Below are 15,057 nucleotides of genomic sequence, written 5' to 3'. Positions count from 1 at the left end.
CAAGGCCATACGGGCAAATAAGAGATGAATTGCATGTCGTTGATGATATTGTGTTCTTTAGGCAAAAGGTAGTTGTACCCGACTCCATCAGAAGTGACCTTTTAGTGAAAGTACACAAGAGTCACCTAGGAGCTAGTAAGTGCGAAGCAAGAGCCCGATCGGTGAGGTATTGGCCTGGCATGACTCAACATATTGATGATATGGTATCCAGTTGTAGCATATGTGCAATATACCAGAAACAGAATTGGCGTGAACCACTGGTTCCTCACAAAGTTCCCGATACGCCATGGGAAATTATTGGAGCCGATGTATATGGATGCGGAAGTAGTGATTACCTTTTACTGGTGGATTACTACTCCAAATACCCTGAGGTCACAAAGATGCAAAACAAAACCGTAGAAACCTTGATCCACCATTTGAAAGCAATGTTTAGTAGCTGACAACATGCCACTCAGCAGTGTGGAAATGACAAACTTTGCATAGGAATGGGGACTTGTTGTTAAAACATCTAGTCCAAGGTATCCACAGTCAAATGGACAGAGTGAGCGAATGATCAGTACTGTAAAACATCTAGTCCAAGGTATTCACAGTCAAATGGACAGAGTGAGCGAATGATCAGTACTGTAAAACATCTAGTCCAAGGTATTCACAGTCAAATGGACAGAGTGAGCGAATGATCGGTACTGTAAAACATCTAGTCCAAGGTATTCACAGTCAAATGGACAGAGTGAGCGAATGATCGGTACTGTAAAACATCTAGTCCAAGGTATCCACAGTCAAATGTGAGCGAATGTCGGTACTGTAAAAATCTAGTCCAAGGTATCCACAGTCAAATGGACAGAGTGAGCGAATGATCGGTACTGTAAAACATCTAGTCCAAGGTATCCACAGTCAAATGGACAGAGTGAGCGAATGATCGGTACTGTAAAACATCTAGTCCAAGGTATCCACAGTCAAATGGACAGAGTGAGCGAATGATCAGTACTGTAAAACATCTAGTCCAAGGTATCCACAGTCAAATGGACAGAGTGAGCGAATGATGAGTACTGTAAAACATCTAGTCCAAGGTATCCACAGTCAAATGGACAGAGTGAGCGAATGACTGTAAAACATCTAGTCCAAGGTATCCACAAATGGACAGAGTGAGCGAATGATCGGTACTGTAAAACATCTAGTCCAAGGTATCCACAGTCAAATGGACAGAGTGAGCGAATGATCGGTACTGTAAAACATCCAAGGTATCCACAGTCAAATGGACAGAGTGAGCGAATGATCCAGTCCAAGGTATCCACAGTCAAATGGACAGAGTGAGCGAATGATCAGTACTGTAAAACATCTAGTCCAAGGTATCCACAGTCAAATGGACAGAGTGAGCGAATGATCAGTACTGTAAAACATCTAGTCCAAGGTATCCACAGTCAAATGGACAGAGTGAGCGAATGATCAGTACTGTAAAACATCTAGTCCAAGGTATCCACAGTCAAATGGACAGAGTGAGCGAATGATCAGTACTGTAAAACATCTAGTCCAAGGTATCCACAGTCAAATGGACAGAGTGAGCGAATGATCAGTACTGTAAAACAGCTTCTGCGAAAAGCTCAGGAAACTGGGCAGGATTTCTAATTATCTCTTCTTGAATATCGTAACACTCCAGTGACAGGAATGCACTATTTCCCAGCTCAGTTGCTGATGAGCAGAATGTTACATGATAAATTACCCACATCAACTAGTTTACTTCAAACGAAGGTGGCCAGGAATGTTCAGCCTGCTCTAAATGCTCACCATATGAAGCAAAAACATTATTATGACCATGAAACCAAGACAATGCCAGAGTTTGATGTTGGAGATTGTGTTAGAGGGAAATCTGGCAAACAGTGGATAAAGGCTATAGTGACAGAAAAACACTCCGTGCCTCGGTCTTACCTACTGACCACAAAGGATGGAGCAGTATATGGAAGAAACCACTGGTTCATTAGAAAGTCAAATGAACCTCGACCAGCTATCACCAGACTACTAAGAAATGTACAGCCAGCACCAGATCCTGAACCCATAGATGGTCGACCACAGCAGTACTTTCCTTCAAAGGAAGCAACTGAGATGAACACTCCAAAGAACACTATTAACTCGTAGAACTCTTCTCAATATGGTGAGGATCTATGCATATCTCGACCTGCACATGCAGTGCGACACAGCACGCGTGTCAATCGACTGCCAAGTCAATACAACGATTACAAATTGTAAATAAGTGTAATAGTGACTTTAAGTCTACAATTATTTGGACAGTTTTGCAGTGTGGTGAAGTTAAAAGCTGACTTTTGGAAAGTTTACATTTTCTATAATAACTGCTACCAATCATAAAAGAAACAATATTAACTGACAAAGTCAAGAATGATTCAATAGTTTTAAAATGTTATTCAATTCTTTTTTGGAAAGTACATTTTAAAAAATATATATAAATTATAAATGGTGCTAACAAGAAAAAATATTGACTTTAAGAAATTCTAGAATTGTTTTTAAAATGCTACTCTGATTTTTTGAGTATACATGTTTCTATAATTGCCAACAAGAAACAATAATATTGACTTTATCACAGTCTAGAATTATTTCAATTTTAATCCATTACTCATTGATTTGAGGAAAGTACATTTTCTATAATAACAGTTCTGAGAAGAAACAAAAAGGACTTGAGAAGATTTGTTTTTATGGTTTACTTTTAGTTTATTTCAAGTTTAACCCAGTTGTGAGTTATAATTGTGCATGGTTACACAAACAGTGAATGCGGAAAATGTTTCACTGACAACGAAAGTAGAGAATTCATTTTTTGGTTTATGAGTGTTTAAATATTCACAAGTTAACTGTTGATCGATAGCTTAATTATATTTTGTTTAAAAAATTAAAAAATTAAAAAAATAAAAAGAAGAAGAAGGAAAAAAGGTGCACACAAAATGTTGTTAGTTCAAATAATGACAATTTTGGTTTAGTGTTGTAGAACATAGTATCAGTTTGTTCTAACTTTGTTTTTGAAAAAGGGAGGATGTCATATAGATAGTAGTATCTGATAGTGCTGCCATGTATTACAATATGTAACAACCTTCACCTTGGAAATAAAACTAGTGTTGTTGGCGCCATTATATGTGTCAGTTATCACAGTCTATTTCCAAGATATATATTCAGCTAAGTTTAATATTGTTTTAAATGTGAGAATAACTTGGAATGGATAAGCGTGGGAAATGTTTTGAATACATAAGCATGGAAATAACTGGGAATAGATAAACGCAGAATTAACTTGGAATGGATAAGTGTGGAAATATCTTGGAATGAATAGCTTTGAAGTAACTTGAAATGGATAAGTTTGAATATAACTGGAAATGAATAAATACAAAAATAACTTGGAATGGATACGCGTGGAATAATTAGGAATTAATAAGTGTGGAAAATAACTTGGAATGAATAAGCATGGCAATAACTTGGAATAGATAAGTATGAAAATAACTTGGAATGGGTAAGCACGAAAATAACTTGAAATGAATAAATGCGGAAATAACTTGGAATGGATAAGCATGGAAATAACTTAGAATGAATAAGCACGGAAATAACTTGGAATGGATAAGTATGGAAATAACTTGGAATGGATAAGCATGGACATAACTTGGAATGGATAAGCACGGAAATAACTTAGAATGAATAAGCACGGAAACAACTTGTGATGGGTAAGCACGGAAATAACTTGGAATGCGTAAGCAGGGAAATAACTTGGAATGGATAAGCACGGAGATAACTTGGAATGGATAAGCACGGAGATAACTTGGAATGGATAAGCGTGGAAATAACTTGAAATGGGTAAGCACGGAAATAACTTGGAATGGGTAAGCGCGGAAATAACTTGGAAGGGATAAGGGTGGAAATAACTTAGAATGGATAAGCGCAGAAATAACTTGGAATGGATAAGCACGGAAATACCTTGGAATGGGTAAGCACGGAAATAACTTGGAATGTATAAGTATGGAAATAACTTAGAATGGATAAGCATAAAAATAACTTGGAATGTATAAGTGCAGAAACAACATGAAAGGTGTTGCCGCTCGAGGTACCTTCAGTAAGTTTGATGAGTCCGCTCGCTAGGTTTGACATCGAGTAGGTAGACACATCCGCGCCACACTGCGCCAGTTTGCTGTCGATGCACGTAACTAGTAGTTGTACAATTCTGAAAATGAATAACGCATTCTAAAGAAACAATACTTTTCTTTAACAACACAAATGGGATGTAGGTCAGTGTTAAAACGCTCGCCTGGTGTCATGTTGGTCGCAGTTTCAATAGCCTTCTTTGGGCTCGTTTAATTTCCCTCCCAGCCAGTGGTACATCAAAGGCTGTGGCATGTACTGTCATGTCTATGAAAAGTTGTAGGAGGAAGATCCCTTGCTGGTGTAGCCTCTGTTGGTTTCATCTCAAACATAATTGTCAAAATAATCAAATTAGACACGGAATATCCATGGATCAACAAATAATCCAGTCCTTGCTTAACTAGACCTCTAAAGCGCACTCATTAATTAAGCATCAAGTTGAAGTTTGATTTGTTTAACAACACCACTAGAGCATACTGATTTATTAATAATCGGCTACAGGATATTAATCATTTGGTATTTCTTAGAGAGGAAATCCACTTGTTTCCATTGTTAGCAAGAAATATTTCATATACACCTCCAAAAATCAGGATAGCACATACCACGACCTTTGATACACCAGTCCTGGTGCACTGGCTGAAACGAGAAATAGCCCAATTAGCCCACTGACAGGGATCAATCCCAGAACAACCATAACATCATCGTCAGCTAATGGATGTCACATATTAATTTTAATCGTTTTGACAGAGGGACGGGATGTAGTCCAGTGGTAGAGCGTCCGCTTGATGCGCCGTCGGTCTCAGATTGATCCCCCTCTGTTTGCTATTTCTCGCTCCAGCCAGTGCACCATGACTGGTATATCAAAGGCCGTGGTATGTGTTATCCTGTATGTTGGATGGTGCATATAAACGATCCCTTGCTGCTAATCGAAAAGGGTACTCCATGACGTGGCAACAGTGTGTTTCCTCTCTCTCAATATCTTTGTGGTCCTTAACCATATGTCCGATGCCATATAACTGTAAATAAAATGTGTTTAGTGCGTCGTTAAATAAAAAATGTCCTTCCTTCCTTCGTTTTGATTAATAATCGTAAGAGAAAGCCCTCTACGCCACACCTCCCACAGACATGACAGCATATACCACTGCCTTTGATATACCAGGAAAGTTTAGGTGGCAGAGAACCCAAATGGGTTTGGCAATGGAGTTTTATCCAACGACCGAAGCTTTAGCCTAGGATTTTAGTGGCAGGAGTGGGGTGGGTAGGAGGGGCGGCTAGCTATAGACTGTGGCGAGCGAAGTTCTGTTATTCTCACCCGGAAAATATATTTTCAAAAAAAAAAGAGAAAATGTTTGGCTACCTCAACTTCCGACACCTAGTATACATAAACAAATATTTATTGATAAACTGGGTAAAGGGTGTTCAAAATAATTTAATTTTGATTCACCCATCTTATTGGAGAATACAGGCTTGATGCCTAATCAAAATGTACTCACGCTGTAATGTTTCCTGGATTTGCTCCAGTGGTGTTCTTGCAGGGGCTTGTATCGCACCGAGCTTTAATAATAATAAAAACACACAAACATGTCACGAAATCCTGGATATGAGCTCACTTTAATAATATTAATAATAAAATTAATAACAATAGTTGTAATAATAATAATAGTGGAGAGAGAGAGAGAGAGAGAGAGAGAGAGAGAGAGAGAGAGAGAGAGAGAGAGAGAGAGAGAGAGAGAGAGAGAGAGAGAGAGAGAGAGAGAGAGAGGGGGGGGAGAGAGAGAGAGAGAGAGAGAGAGAGAGAGAGAGAGAGAGAGAGAGGGGGGGGGGGGGTGGGGGGAGACAGAGAAAAACCGATATATAATTTTGTTTTCTGCTATTGTATAAGTAACACTTACCATTCAAGTCACATGTTAGTACTGCCTGAGGCATAGCTGAGCGGATGATCATCAACGATCTGTCCGGTTCCGGACACTGTTCGTCAGCTGTCTGTAGACACGCTAGAACTCCTCCGAAGGCGCTGAAAACAAAACAAAACAAAACAAATATTCAGCTGCTTATGAAAGCTAATTCGACCTTAAAAAGAACGTCTTCCTTCACAATAAATTGACAATAAGCAAGGGTTGATTCAAGGTAGGGGACCAGAGGGACCGATCCCCTGATATATGTGATATCAAAGTGTCCCTTTTTGGAATAATTTATTTACACATTTCACTGAAAGCCCTTTTCAGGATCGGTTTATAAGCCCTTATACAATTTTATCAATTCCCTTGGGTGGGCCCATTTGGTTGTTTCTCGTTCTAGTCAGTGTACCATGACTGTCATATCAAAGGTCGTGGTATGTGCTCTACTGTCTGTGGGATGGTGCATATAAAAGATCCCTTGTTATTAATGAAAACATATAGTGGGTTTCCTCTCTAAGACTATATGCCACAATTACCAAATGTTTGACATCCAATAGCCGCTTATTAGTAATATGCTCTAGTGGTGTAGTTAAACAAAACAAACATGAACGTTTTGGAATTACCTGCAGTTCGATTCTGGGATTCCTACGAAAGGAAACACGATACCTCCATCAGCCATGCACGTTGTCAGTTTGTTGAGACAGGCAGACGATACCGGAGCTGAAAGACAAGAGAGTTGTCTCCCTTAATCCCTTAACCAAACTGTTTGTAATCAATGTTGAGATGTTTTCGGAATCAGAATAGGCGCTTGTGCAGGAGGGGATGGGGGTTCTGGGCATTGAAATCCCTTCCTGATCCAACAATATTTTGTTTCTCTTAATTTTACTTACTAGGGAGCATGATTTTGGTTAGCACAGTCTAGAACCCCCCTCTCCCCGCCCTTCCATCTCTACAATTCGTGCACAGCCACCTGCAGAATCAGAATGTGTTTATTCCCTAAAGCCAGCATGGTTCCAGGCACACATCAGAAAAGATAACACACAGAATCCAAACAGCTGTGTAGTGATTTGCAATATACAAGGGTGTTTAGGAGAAAGATTCGTGTTTCTTGATTGACTAATATATAAACCCACATCCACGATAACACATATACCTTCATGCATCAAAACACATACACAGACATACACGAAAATACTCAGTCAGATGCATGAAAATAAGTACACCCTAATGCACGAAACACGTACGCCCACGTGCTTCACTACCGGCAAACCACACCCACATACATAGAAACACGTACACCAACATGCACAAACACACGAACACCCATATTCATGGATACGGGCACACAACATCAATAATTACATCACAACACATACACCACCATGCACGAAAACATGTAAACCCACATCCATGGATACAGCCATATCACATTCACATACACAGAAAACACGTACACCATCATGCACGAAAACACGTACGACCACGAAAATGGACTTTGTCCTTCATGGGGGGAATACAAGGGCACATACACATGTATAAATTGTTTTTGTTTATGATATAATGCAGCAAGTTCTAATACTTATTTTACTCTAAACCTTTTTGTCTTTTAAAAAAGTGTCAATTGGAAGACAAAATGGTCTACACATTAATAAATGACATTTACAATAAAAGTTGGATTTCTTTTTTCTTTTTTTTGTAAATAAAAAAACAAGCTTCTGCTGCTGTCTGTCCGTTCGGGGTAGTAGTAGTGTTAAAAAAAAGTCTTAGAATGGTGTGCATGCTTAGCATAAACCAACATGATGCACGAAAGCAAGTGTATTCAAATGCACGAAAACGGGTTCTTCCCATAGAACGAAAACACGTACACACATGATGCAAAAAAGACCGAAACAAACAAAGTATATCCAAATGCAGGAAAACACGTAGACCCAAATGTACGGAATCACGTACACCTACATGCACGAAAAGATGCATTCACTTGTTGAAAACTTACGCATTGAATAACAGTAGCGGGTCGATTGTAGCGTCAGTCCCGAGTTGGCGATCATTATTGTTTTTTCTGGTTCCTGGCACTGGACGTCATCTGTGCGTAAACAAGCCAATGTGCTGCCCATCATACTGAACAAAAAGAAGAAGAAAAGAACACATATACACCAGCCACGTTTACAGGTTGTTTTTGTTTGCTTACTTGATGGCTTTTGGTGTGCATGCGTGTGTATGTGTGTTTGTGTGAGAGAGAATGAAAGTGAGTATCTGTATGTGTTTATGTGTGTGAATGTGTGTGAATGTGTGTGTATGTGTGTGCATGTGTGTGATAGTGTGTGTGTATCTGTATGTGTGTGAGTGTGTGTGTGTATGTGTGTGAGTGTGTGTATGTGCGTGAGAGCGAGAGAGAGTGTGTATGTCTGTGTGTGAATGTGTGTATGTGTGTATATGTGTGTGTATGAGTGTGTATGAGAGTGTGTGTGTGTGTGTGTGAGTGTGTGTGTGTATGCGTGTGAGTGTGTGTGTGTGTGTGTGTGAGTGTGTGTGTGTGTGTACATGTGTGTGTGTGTGTTTGTGTTTGTGTTTGTGTGTGTGTGTGTGTCTGTGTGTGATAGGGAGTGAGTGTGTGTGTGTGTGTGTGTGTGTGTGTGTGTGTGTGTGTGTGTGTGTGTCTTCAACCAGTGGTATCGTTACACACTTACCTTTCACGCCTCAGTTAAGCACTAAAGAAGCCGCGTATGCATACACGCATACACCAACACACGCATGCACGCACACACCAACATACACATGCATGCTCACATGTACGCACATACCAACACGCGCATGCATGCCCACATCCACGCACACATCAACATATGCATGGATACACACATGCACGCACATACCAACACACTCGTGCATACACACATGCACGCACACACCAACGCACTCATACATGCAAAAACGCACGCACACACCTGCAGTATGACTTTACATCTTCCTGTGCTGGGGAATATCCGGCCGGAGGTGACATCATATTTGCCGAGCATGTCGTATTTCTGGCAGAACAGCCTGGCGAAACCGAAACTGAAACAAGAACCGAATTGTCTACGTTGAATAAAATTACATTTGGAAATCTAAAATTAGAACGGATAGGAATTTGCATTCAATCTAATTGTGAAACCATTCACTGTGTTAGCCACGGGAGGGTGGTGGCTTGAATATCCATGACTCCTCAATCACATCACCCCCACCCCCACCCCCCCCCCCCCCCATCCCCACCCCCATCCACCTATATTATTTGCCCCATAAAACGACTTTCCTTAACAACTAATGCATACAGATTGTGTTCTGGGTTGTCGTTCAGTGAGTGGGGCGGGACGTAGCCCAGTGGTACAGAGCTCGCTCGATGTGCGGTCGGTCTGGGATCGATTCCCGTCGGTGGGCCCATTGGGCTATTTCTCGTTCCAACCAGTGCACCACGACTGGTATATCAAAGGTCGTGGTATGTACTACCCTGTCTGTGGGATGGTGCATATAAAAGATCCCTTGCTGTTAACTGGAAAGAGTAGCCCATGAAGTGGCGACAGCTGGTTTCCTCTCTCATTATCTGTGTGGTTCTTAACCATTTGTTCATTGAATAATTGATTAATTGGTTCGTTGATTGATTGATTGGTTGATTGATTGATTGATTGGTCGATCGATTGATTGATCGGTTGATTGGTTTATTGATTGATGCGTCCATTCATTCATTCAGTCATTCATTCCATCTTTCCGTCCTTTATTCATTCATTCATTCATTCATTCATTCATTCATTCATTCAGTCGTTCATTTCCTCATTCCCTGATATAAAAACAAATATTTATAAGAAACAAAATAAATACCATAAAAGAAAAAAATGAATAAACAAATTAATTAATTAATTTTATTAAAATAAAATAAAATAAAATAAAATAAATAAATAAATAAATAAATAAATAAACAAACATTAAAAAGTGTATTTGTAAATGGTATGAAGAGTAACAGAGTGTGTAGTAGATACCTGTATTGAAGCAGTTCGTTGATAAAGCGCGGAGTACGTCCGAGGTGAGGACCATGTTGGTTTTGTCAGGTTCCTGGCACTGGGCGTCTTCTGTCCGTAGACAAGCCAGAGCGTCCACAAGAGTGCTGAACATATAAATAAGGAAACAAAGAAATAATTAAATAAATAATGAAATAATAAACATATAAACAAATAAGGAAATAAATCAATACATTTATCAATTTATAAATAAACTTGCATACGTCGGATACCATTTATTGTACAGGAAATATTACATGAGTAGCCTTTGGATCCCATTTATCGTACAACTCGTTGTTTAATAACGTATCAAAAGAGGGAATACGTTTTTAAACAAAGACTGGTAAGATAAATGGTATCTAATGGAAACAAATGTAATATTCTGTTTCTTACACATCCTCAAAAACTAGGGGTATAACAGATTTATACGTCTTTTCCAACTTAAAGGTATTTAACACAATCGGGAGGACGTTAACTTATACGTCACAGGGCAATCAGTTCCAGGTTACGTTACACGAGACATGGCAATCAGTTTCAGGTTAAGTTACACGTCACAGGGCAGATACTTTTAGGTTAAGTTACACGTCAGAGGGCAACCAGTTTCTGGTTAAGTCACACGTCATATGGCAATCAGTTTCAGGTTAAGTTACACGTCTCGTGGCAATCAGTTTCAGGATACGTTACACTTCACAGGGCAACCAGTTTCAGGTTACGTTACACGTCACAGGCAATCAGTTCCAGGTTAACTTATTGATACATCACAAGGCAATCAGTTCCAGGATAAGATATATGTCACAGGACAATCAGATCTAGGTTAACTTATACGTCACAGGGCAATCAGTTTCAGGTTAAGTTACACGTCACAGGACAATCTGTTCTGGGTTAACTTACACGTCACATGACAATCAGTTTCAGGTTAAATGAAACGTCACATGGCAGTCAGTTTCAGGTTAAGTTACACGTCACATGACAATCAGTTTCAGGTTAAATGAAACGTCACATGGCAGGCAGTTTTAAGTTAAGGTACACGTCGCAGGGCTATCAGTTTCAGGTTAAGTTACACGTCACAGGGCAGATAATTTTAGGTTAAGTTACACGTCAGACGGGAATCAGTTTCAGTTTAAGTCACACGTCATATGGCAATCAGTTTCAGGTTAAGTTGCACGTCTCGTGGCAATCAGTTTCAGGTTAAGTTACACGGATTTCGGATGTCCTTATTTGATGGCTGTTTATTGTATGCACTCCCCAGTCTACATTACACGTCGTATAAGCACTATTCAGTGTATAGCCTATTATAGATGCAATACATTATATACACACCTCAATCTATTATATATGTATGATATGTACTCTGAATAATATGCACTCCTCCAGTATATAGTATACGTGGGCTATACTATTTTGTACGCATTCACATCATTATATTTTTGGTGTCTGTTTGATGTTTGTATGATCAGTGCACATTCCCAACATGTGTTAGAGACGATATTGATCTATCAAGGGATATCTTCCACACGGGTGTGTGAGAAAATTAAATAAGTAAATACTACTACTACTACTACTAGTACTAGTATTACTACTACAACTACAACAACAACTACTAATACTAATACGACTACTACTACTACAACTACAACAACTACTACTACTACGAAGACGACGACGACTACTAATACAACTAATATATATATATATATATATATATATATATATATATATATATATATATATATATATTACTACAACTACTACTACTACTACGACTACTACCACTAGTACCACTACTACTACTATGACTACTACCACTACTAGTACTACCAATACTACGACTGCTATTACTATCACTACTAGTATTACTACTACTACTACTACTACTACTACTACTACTACTACTACTACTACTACTACTACTACTAATATGACTATCACTACCATTGCTACCACTACTATTACTACTACTACTACTATATGTTACTCCTACTACTACTACTACTACCACTACGACTGCTACTACAACAACAACAACAACAACTACTACTACTACTACTACTACTATTACTACTACTACTATTACTACTACTACTACTACTACTACTACTACTACTACTACTACTACTACTACTACTACTACTACTACTACTACTACTACTACTACTAGTCACTACTAGTACTACTACCACTCTTACTTGTACCTCTGTTGCTGATGTGCAGTCGGTTTGGGATCGATCCCAGTCGGTGGGTCCATTGAGCTATTTCTCGCTCCAGCCAGTGCACTACGACTGGTACATCAAAGGCCGTGGTATGTGCTATCCTGTCTATGGGATGGTGCATATAAAAGATCCCTTGCTGCTAATCGAAAAGAGTAGCCCATGAATTGGCGACAGCGGGTTTCCTCCCTCAATATATGTCTGGTCCTTAACCATATGTCCAACCCATATAACCGTAAATAAAATGTGTTGAGTGCGTCGTTAAATATACCATTTCCTCCATTGGTACCTCTGTTGGTGTTACTACTACTACTACTTCTGCTGCAGATACTAATACTACTTCCCCAACTGCTACTACTACGACAAGTACAATACTAGTAGTAATATTAATATACATGGATCAGTATATTCACATATTAATGGTACATAGACATTCTTTGTCACAAGGTAAATTCATATTGATTAGCTCACGTGCAGTTCGATTCCCCATAGCCTGGATAAGGAGATCCCAGCACCACATTTACCGAGCATGTATTTAGTCTGTTAAGGCAACCTGATGAATGTGGAGCTGGAAAAAAAAAGTTGTCTACCTTCACTAAAACCTTCACACATTTAGTACGTCATTACATTATAATAAAATTAAAGGACGATTCCAGCGTAACTTAGGTGATATTCAGAAGTAAAAAATAACTGAATATTTTGTTTAATAAAATTAATGTTACAACCGCTTTTATTACCGAAAGAATGGTCATAAACACTTCAGTATAATATATTTTAAAATTCTGAAACAACAATGAAATAAAATTCAGGATTTGATTATTGATTTTGTAACTGACGTGGCAGATATCCTCAACTGTCTTTCAGAAGCAACATTTAACATAATAGTTTAACACTTGCTAGGATCCATGGGGTATTGCATGTAGTGCACTGGAGCAGGACGCGGGGGAGGGGGGAGGGGGGAGGAGGAGGGGCATGCGTCCCCCACTTTTTGTCGATCCAGAAGTAGCATCGATGGTTTCACACACACACACACACACACACACACACACACACACACACACACGCGCGCGCGCGCACACACACACACACACACACACACACACCGTTTGGCACCTTCATACGCCAATGTAGTAAACCGTATCCACTTAGCATTAGGTATATTTTTATTAGCATGTCATTCGTTCCAAAATAATTTGTTCTTCGTACTTAAGATCAAGTTAAAAGTAATCCGAAAACCTTTGTAATAGTGATAAATGTTAAAAAGCTAGGGCCAGTCGCTTTAAAGTTGTCCTATCAATATTAGGTATAATTAGCAGTCATTCTTGTTCTTCGTACTTAAGATCAAGTTAAAAGTAATCCGAAAACCCGTTGTAATAGTGATAAATGTTAAAAAGCTAGGGCCAGTCGCTTTAAAGTTGTCCTTCCAATACAATAAACAGAATTCTTGTAGGTCTGTTCTTAGTGATAAATGTTTAAAAGCTAGAGTCAGTCGCTTTAGAGTTGTCCTTGCAGCATGAGCAACAGAGTTCTTGTATGTCTGTTGTTAGTGATAAATGTTTAAAAGTTAGGGTCAGTCGCTTTAAAGTTGTCCTTGCAATGCTATCAACAGAATTCTTGTATGACTGTTCTTAGTGATAAATGTTTAAAAGCTACGGTCAGTCGCTTTAAAGTTGTCCTTGCAATGCTATCAACAGAATTCTTGTATGCCTGTTCTTAGTGATATATATTTAAAAGCTAGGGTCAGTCACTTTAACGCTGTCCTGGCAGCATGGTCAACAGAGTTATTGTTGGTCTCTTCCTAGTGGTATCTGTTTAACAGCTAATGTCAGTCGCTTTAAAGTTGTCCTTGCATAATAAAGATTAATCAGATGTTGAAAAGGGAAACCCTGGCCTACTCCAACAATTCAAGATGAACACTATATGCAAATATTTTGTTTTAATTTCTCATGATTTTGTTAAAATACCCTTCTAACACTGTTTTGTGTACAGATACGGTTCTCATTATCTAAACGATTTTTTCATTCTCATGAAATAGAAACAAGGAAAATACCAACCTATGCTGCTGGTAGTTGCTGATGAGGAATCTGAAATATATGTTTAAAAACTAATAAAGACTGATGTAAAATTAATGAATTATTATAAAACATCAACACACAATGACAGTGGGGAACAGAGACAGTACGAGAAAGATCAATATACACAGACAGTCAAAGAAAGCGTGTCTTCAAATTTGTTTTGCATAATTGTATAATTTTCTTTGTTTTAATCCTCCATTTTGTAATCGAACTATGTAGAACAAACAAACCATTACATATTTTATAATATTCCAATAAAACAATAAGATAACAAAATGTTTAGAGTGTAATCACATTGAAGTAAACGTTAGATTAAAAGGTAATAATGTCAGGTTTTCTATGTTTGGCAAAACATGTATCATCTAGATCACAATTTTAATGATATGACACATGCAATTGTTTCCAGACAATTTTAACTGAAAATTGTGTTTAAGTCTTTTATATCGATTAACATTTATTCTACTATATACTTATTATTACCAAAAAATACGTAACGAGTTATCAATACCTTTGTTTCCATGTAAGTGCTGCAAACTATCTTATAAAATACCCACGCTAAATGTTCGAAAACTTAACCGAAAAACGGCCGCCATCTGCGTCACGTCATTCTACATCGTTTTCAGTACAAACACTATACAGAAGATCTATAAATCAATATTGAAGATTTAATTCTTGAACATTTTTCCTGTTAGCCAAAGAGCAATTTTAATGCAGGTTTGCAATATTT

General features: G+C 38.5%; 1 protein-coding gene across 1 annotated transcript in view; it reads right to left on the bottom strand.

Moving 5' to 3' along the window:
* Positions 1-15,057, bottom strand: part of LOC121386090 (serine-rich adhesin for platelets-like) — a 30,633-nt gene that overhangs the window by 14,760 nt on the left and 816 nt on the right. Inside the window, exons 2-10 of the mRNA XM_041516889.1 lie at positions 14,310-14,339; positions 12,727-12,823; positions 10,031-10,155; positions 8,966-9,074; positions 8,014-8,138; positions 6,644-6,740; positions 6,015-6,136; positions 5,616-5,676; positions 4,092-4,204 (exon numbers count right to left, since the gene is read on the bottom strand). Of these exons, the coding sequence (XP_041372823.1) occupies positions 4,092-4,204; positions 5,616-5,676; positions 6,015-6,136; positions 6,644-6,740; positions 8,014-8,138; positions 8,966-9,074; positions 10,031-10,155; positions 12,727-12,823; positions 14,310-14,339 (879 nt within the window). The remainder of the gene's footprint in view (positions 1-4,091; positions 4,205-5,615; positions 5,677-6,014; positions 6,137-6,643; positions 6,741-8,013; positions 8,139-8,965; positions 9,075-10,030; positions 10,156-12,726; positions 12,824-14,309; positions 14,340-15,057) is intronic.

This window comes from Gigantopelta aegis, chromosome 12 (assembly GCF_016097555.1).
Source record: "Gigantopelta aegis isolate Gae_Host chromosome 12, Gae_host_genome, whole genome shotgun sequence".
NCBI classification, from domain to species: Eukaryota; Metazoa; Mollusca; class Gastropoda; order Neomphalida; family Peltospiridae; genus Gigantopelta; species Gigantopelta aegis.
Note: the sequence above shows the minus strand (reverse complement) of the source record. Positions and strands in the feature narration are given on the sequence as shown.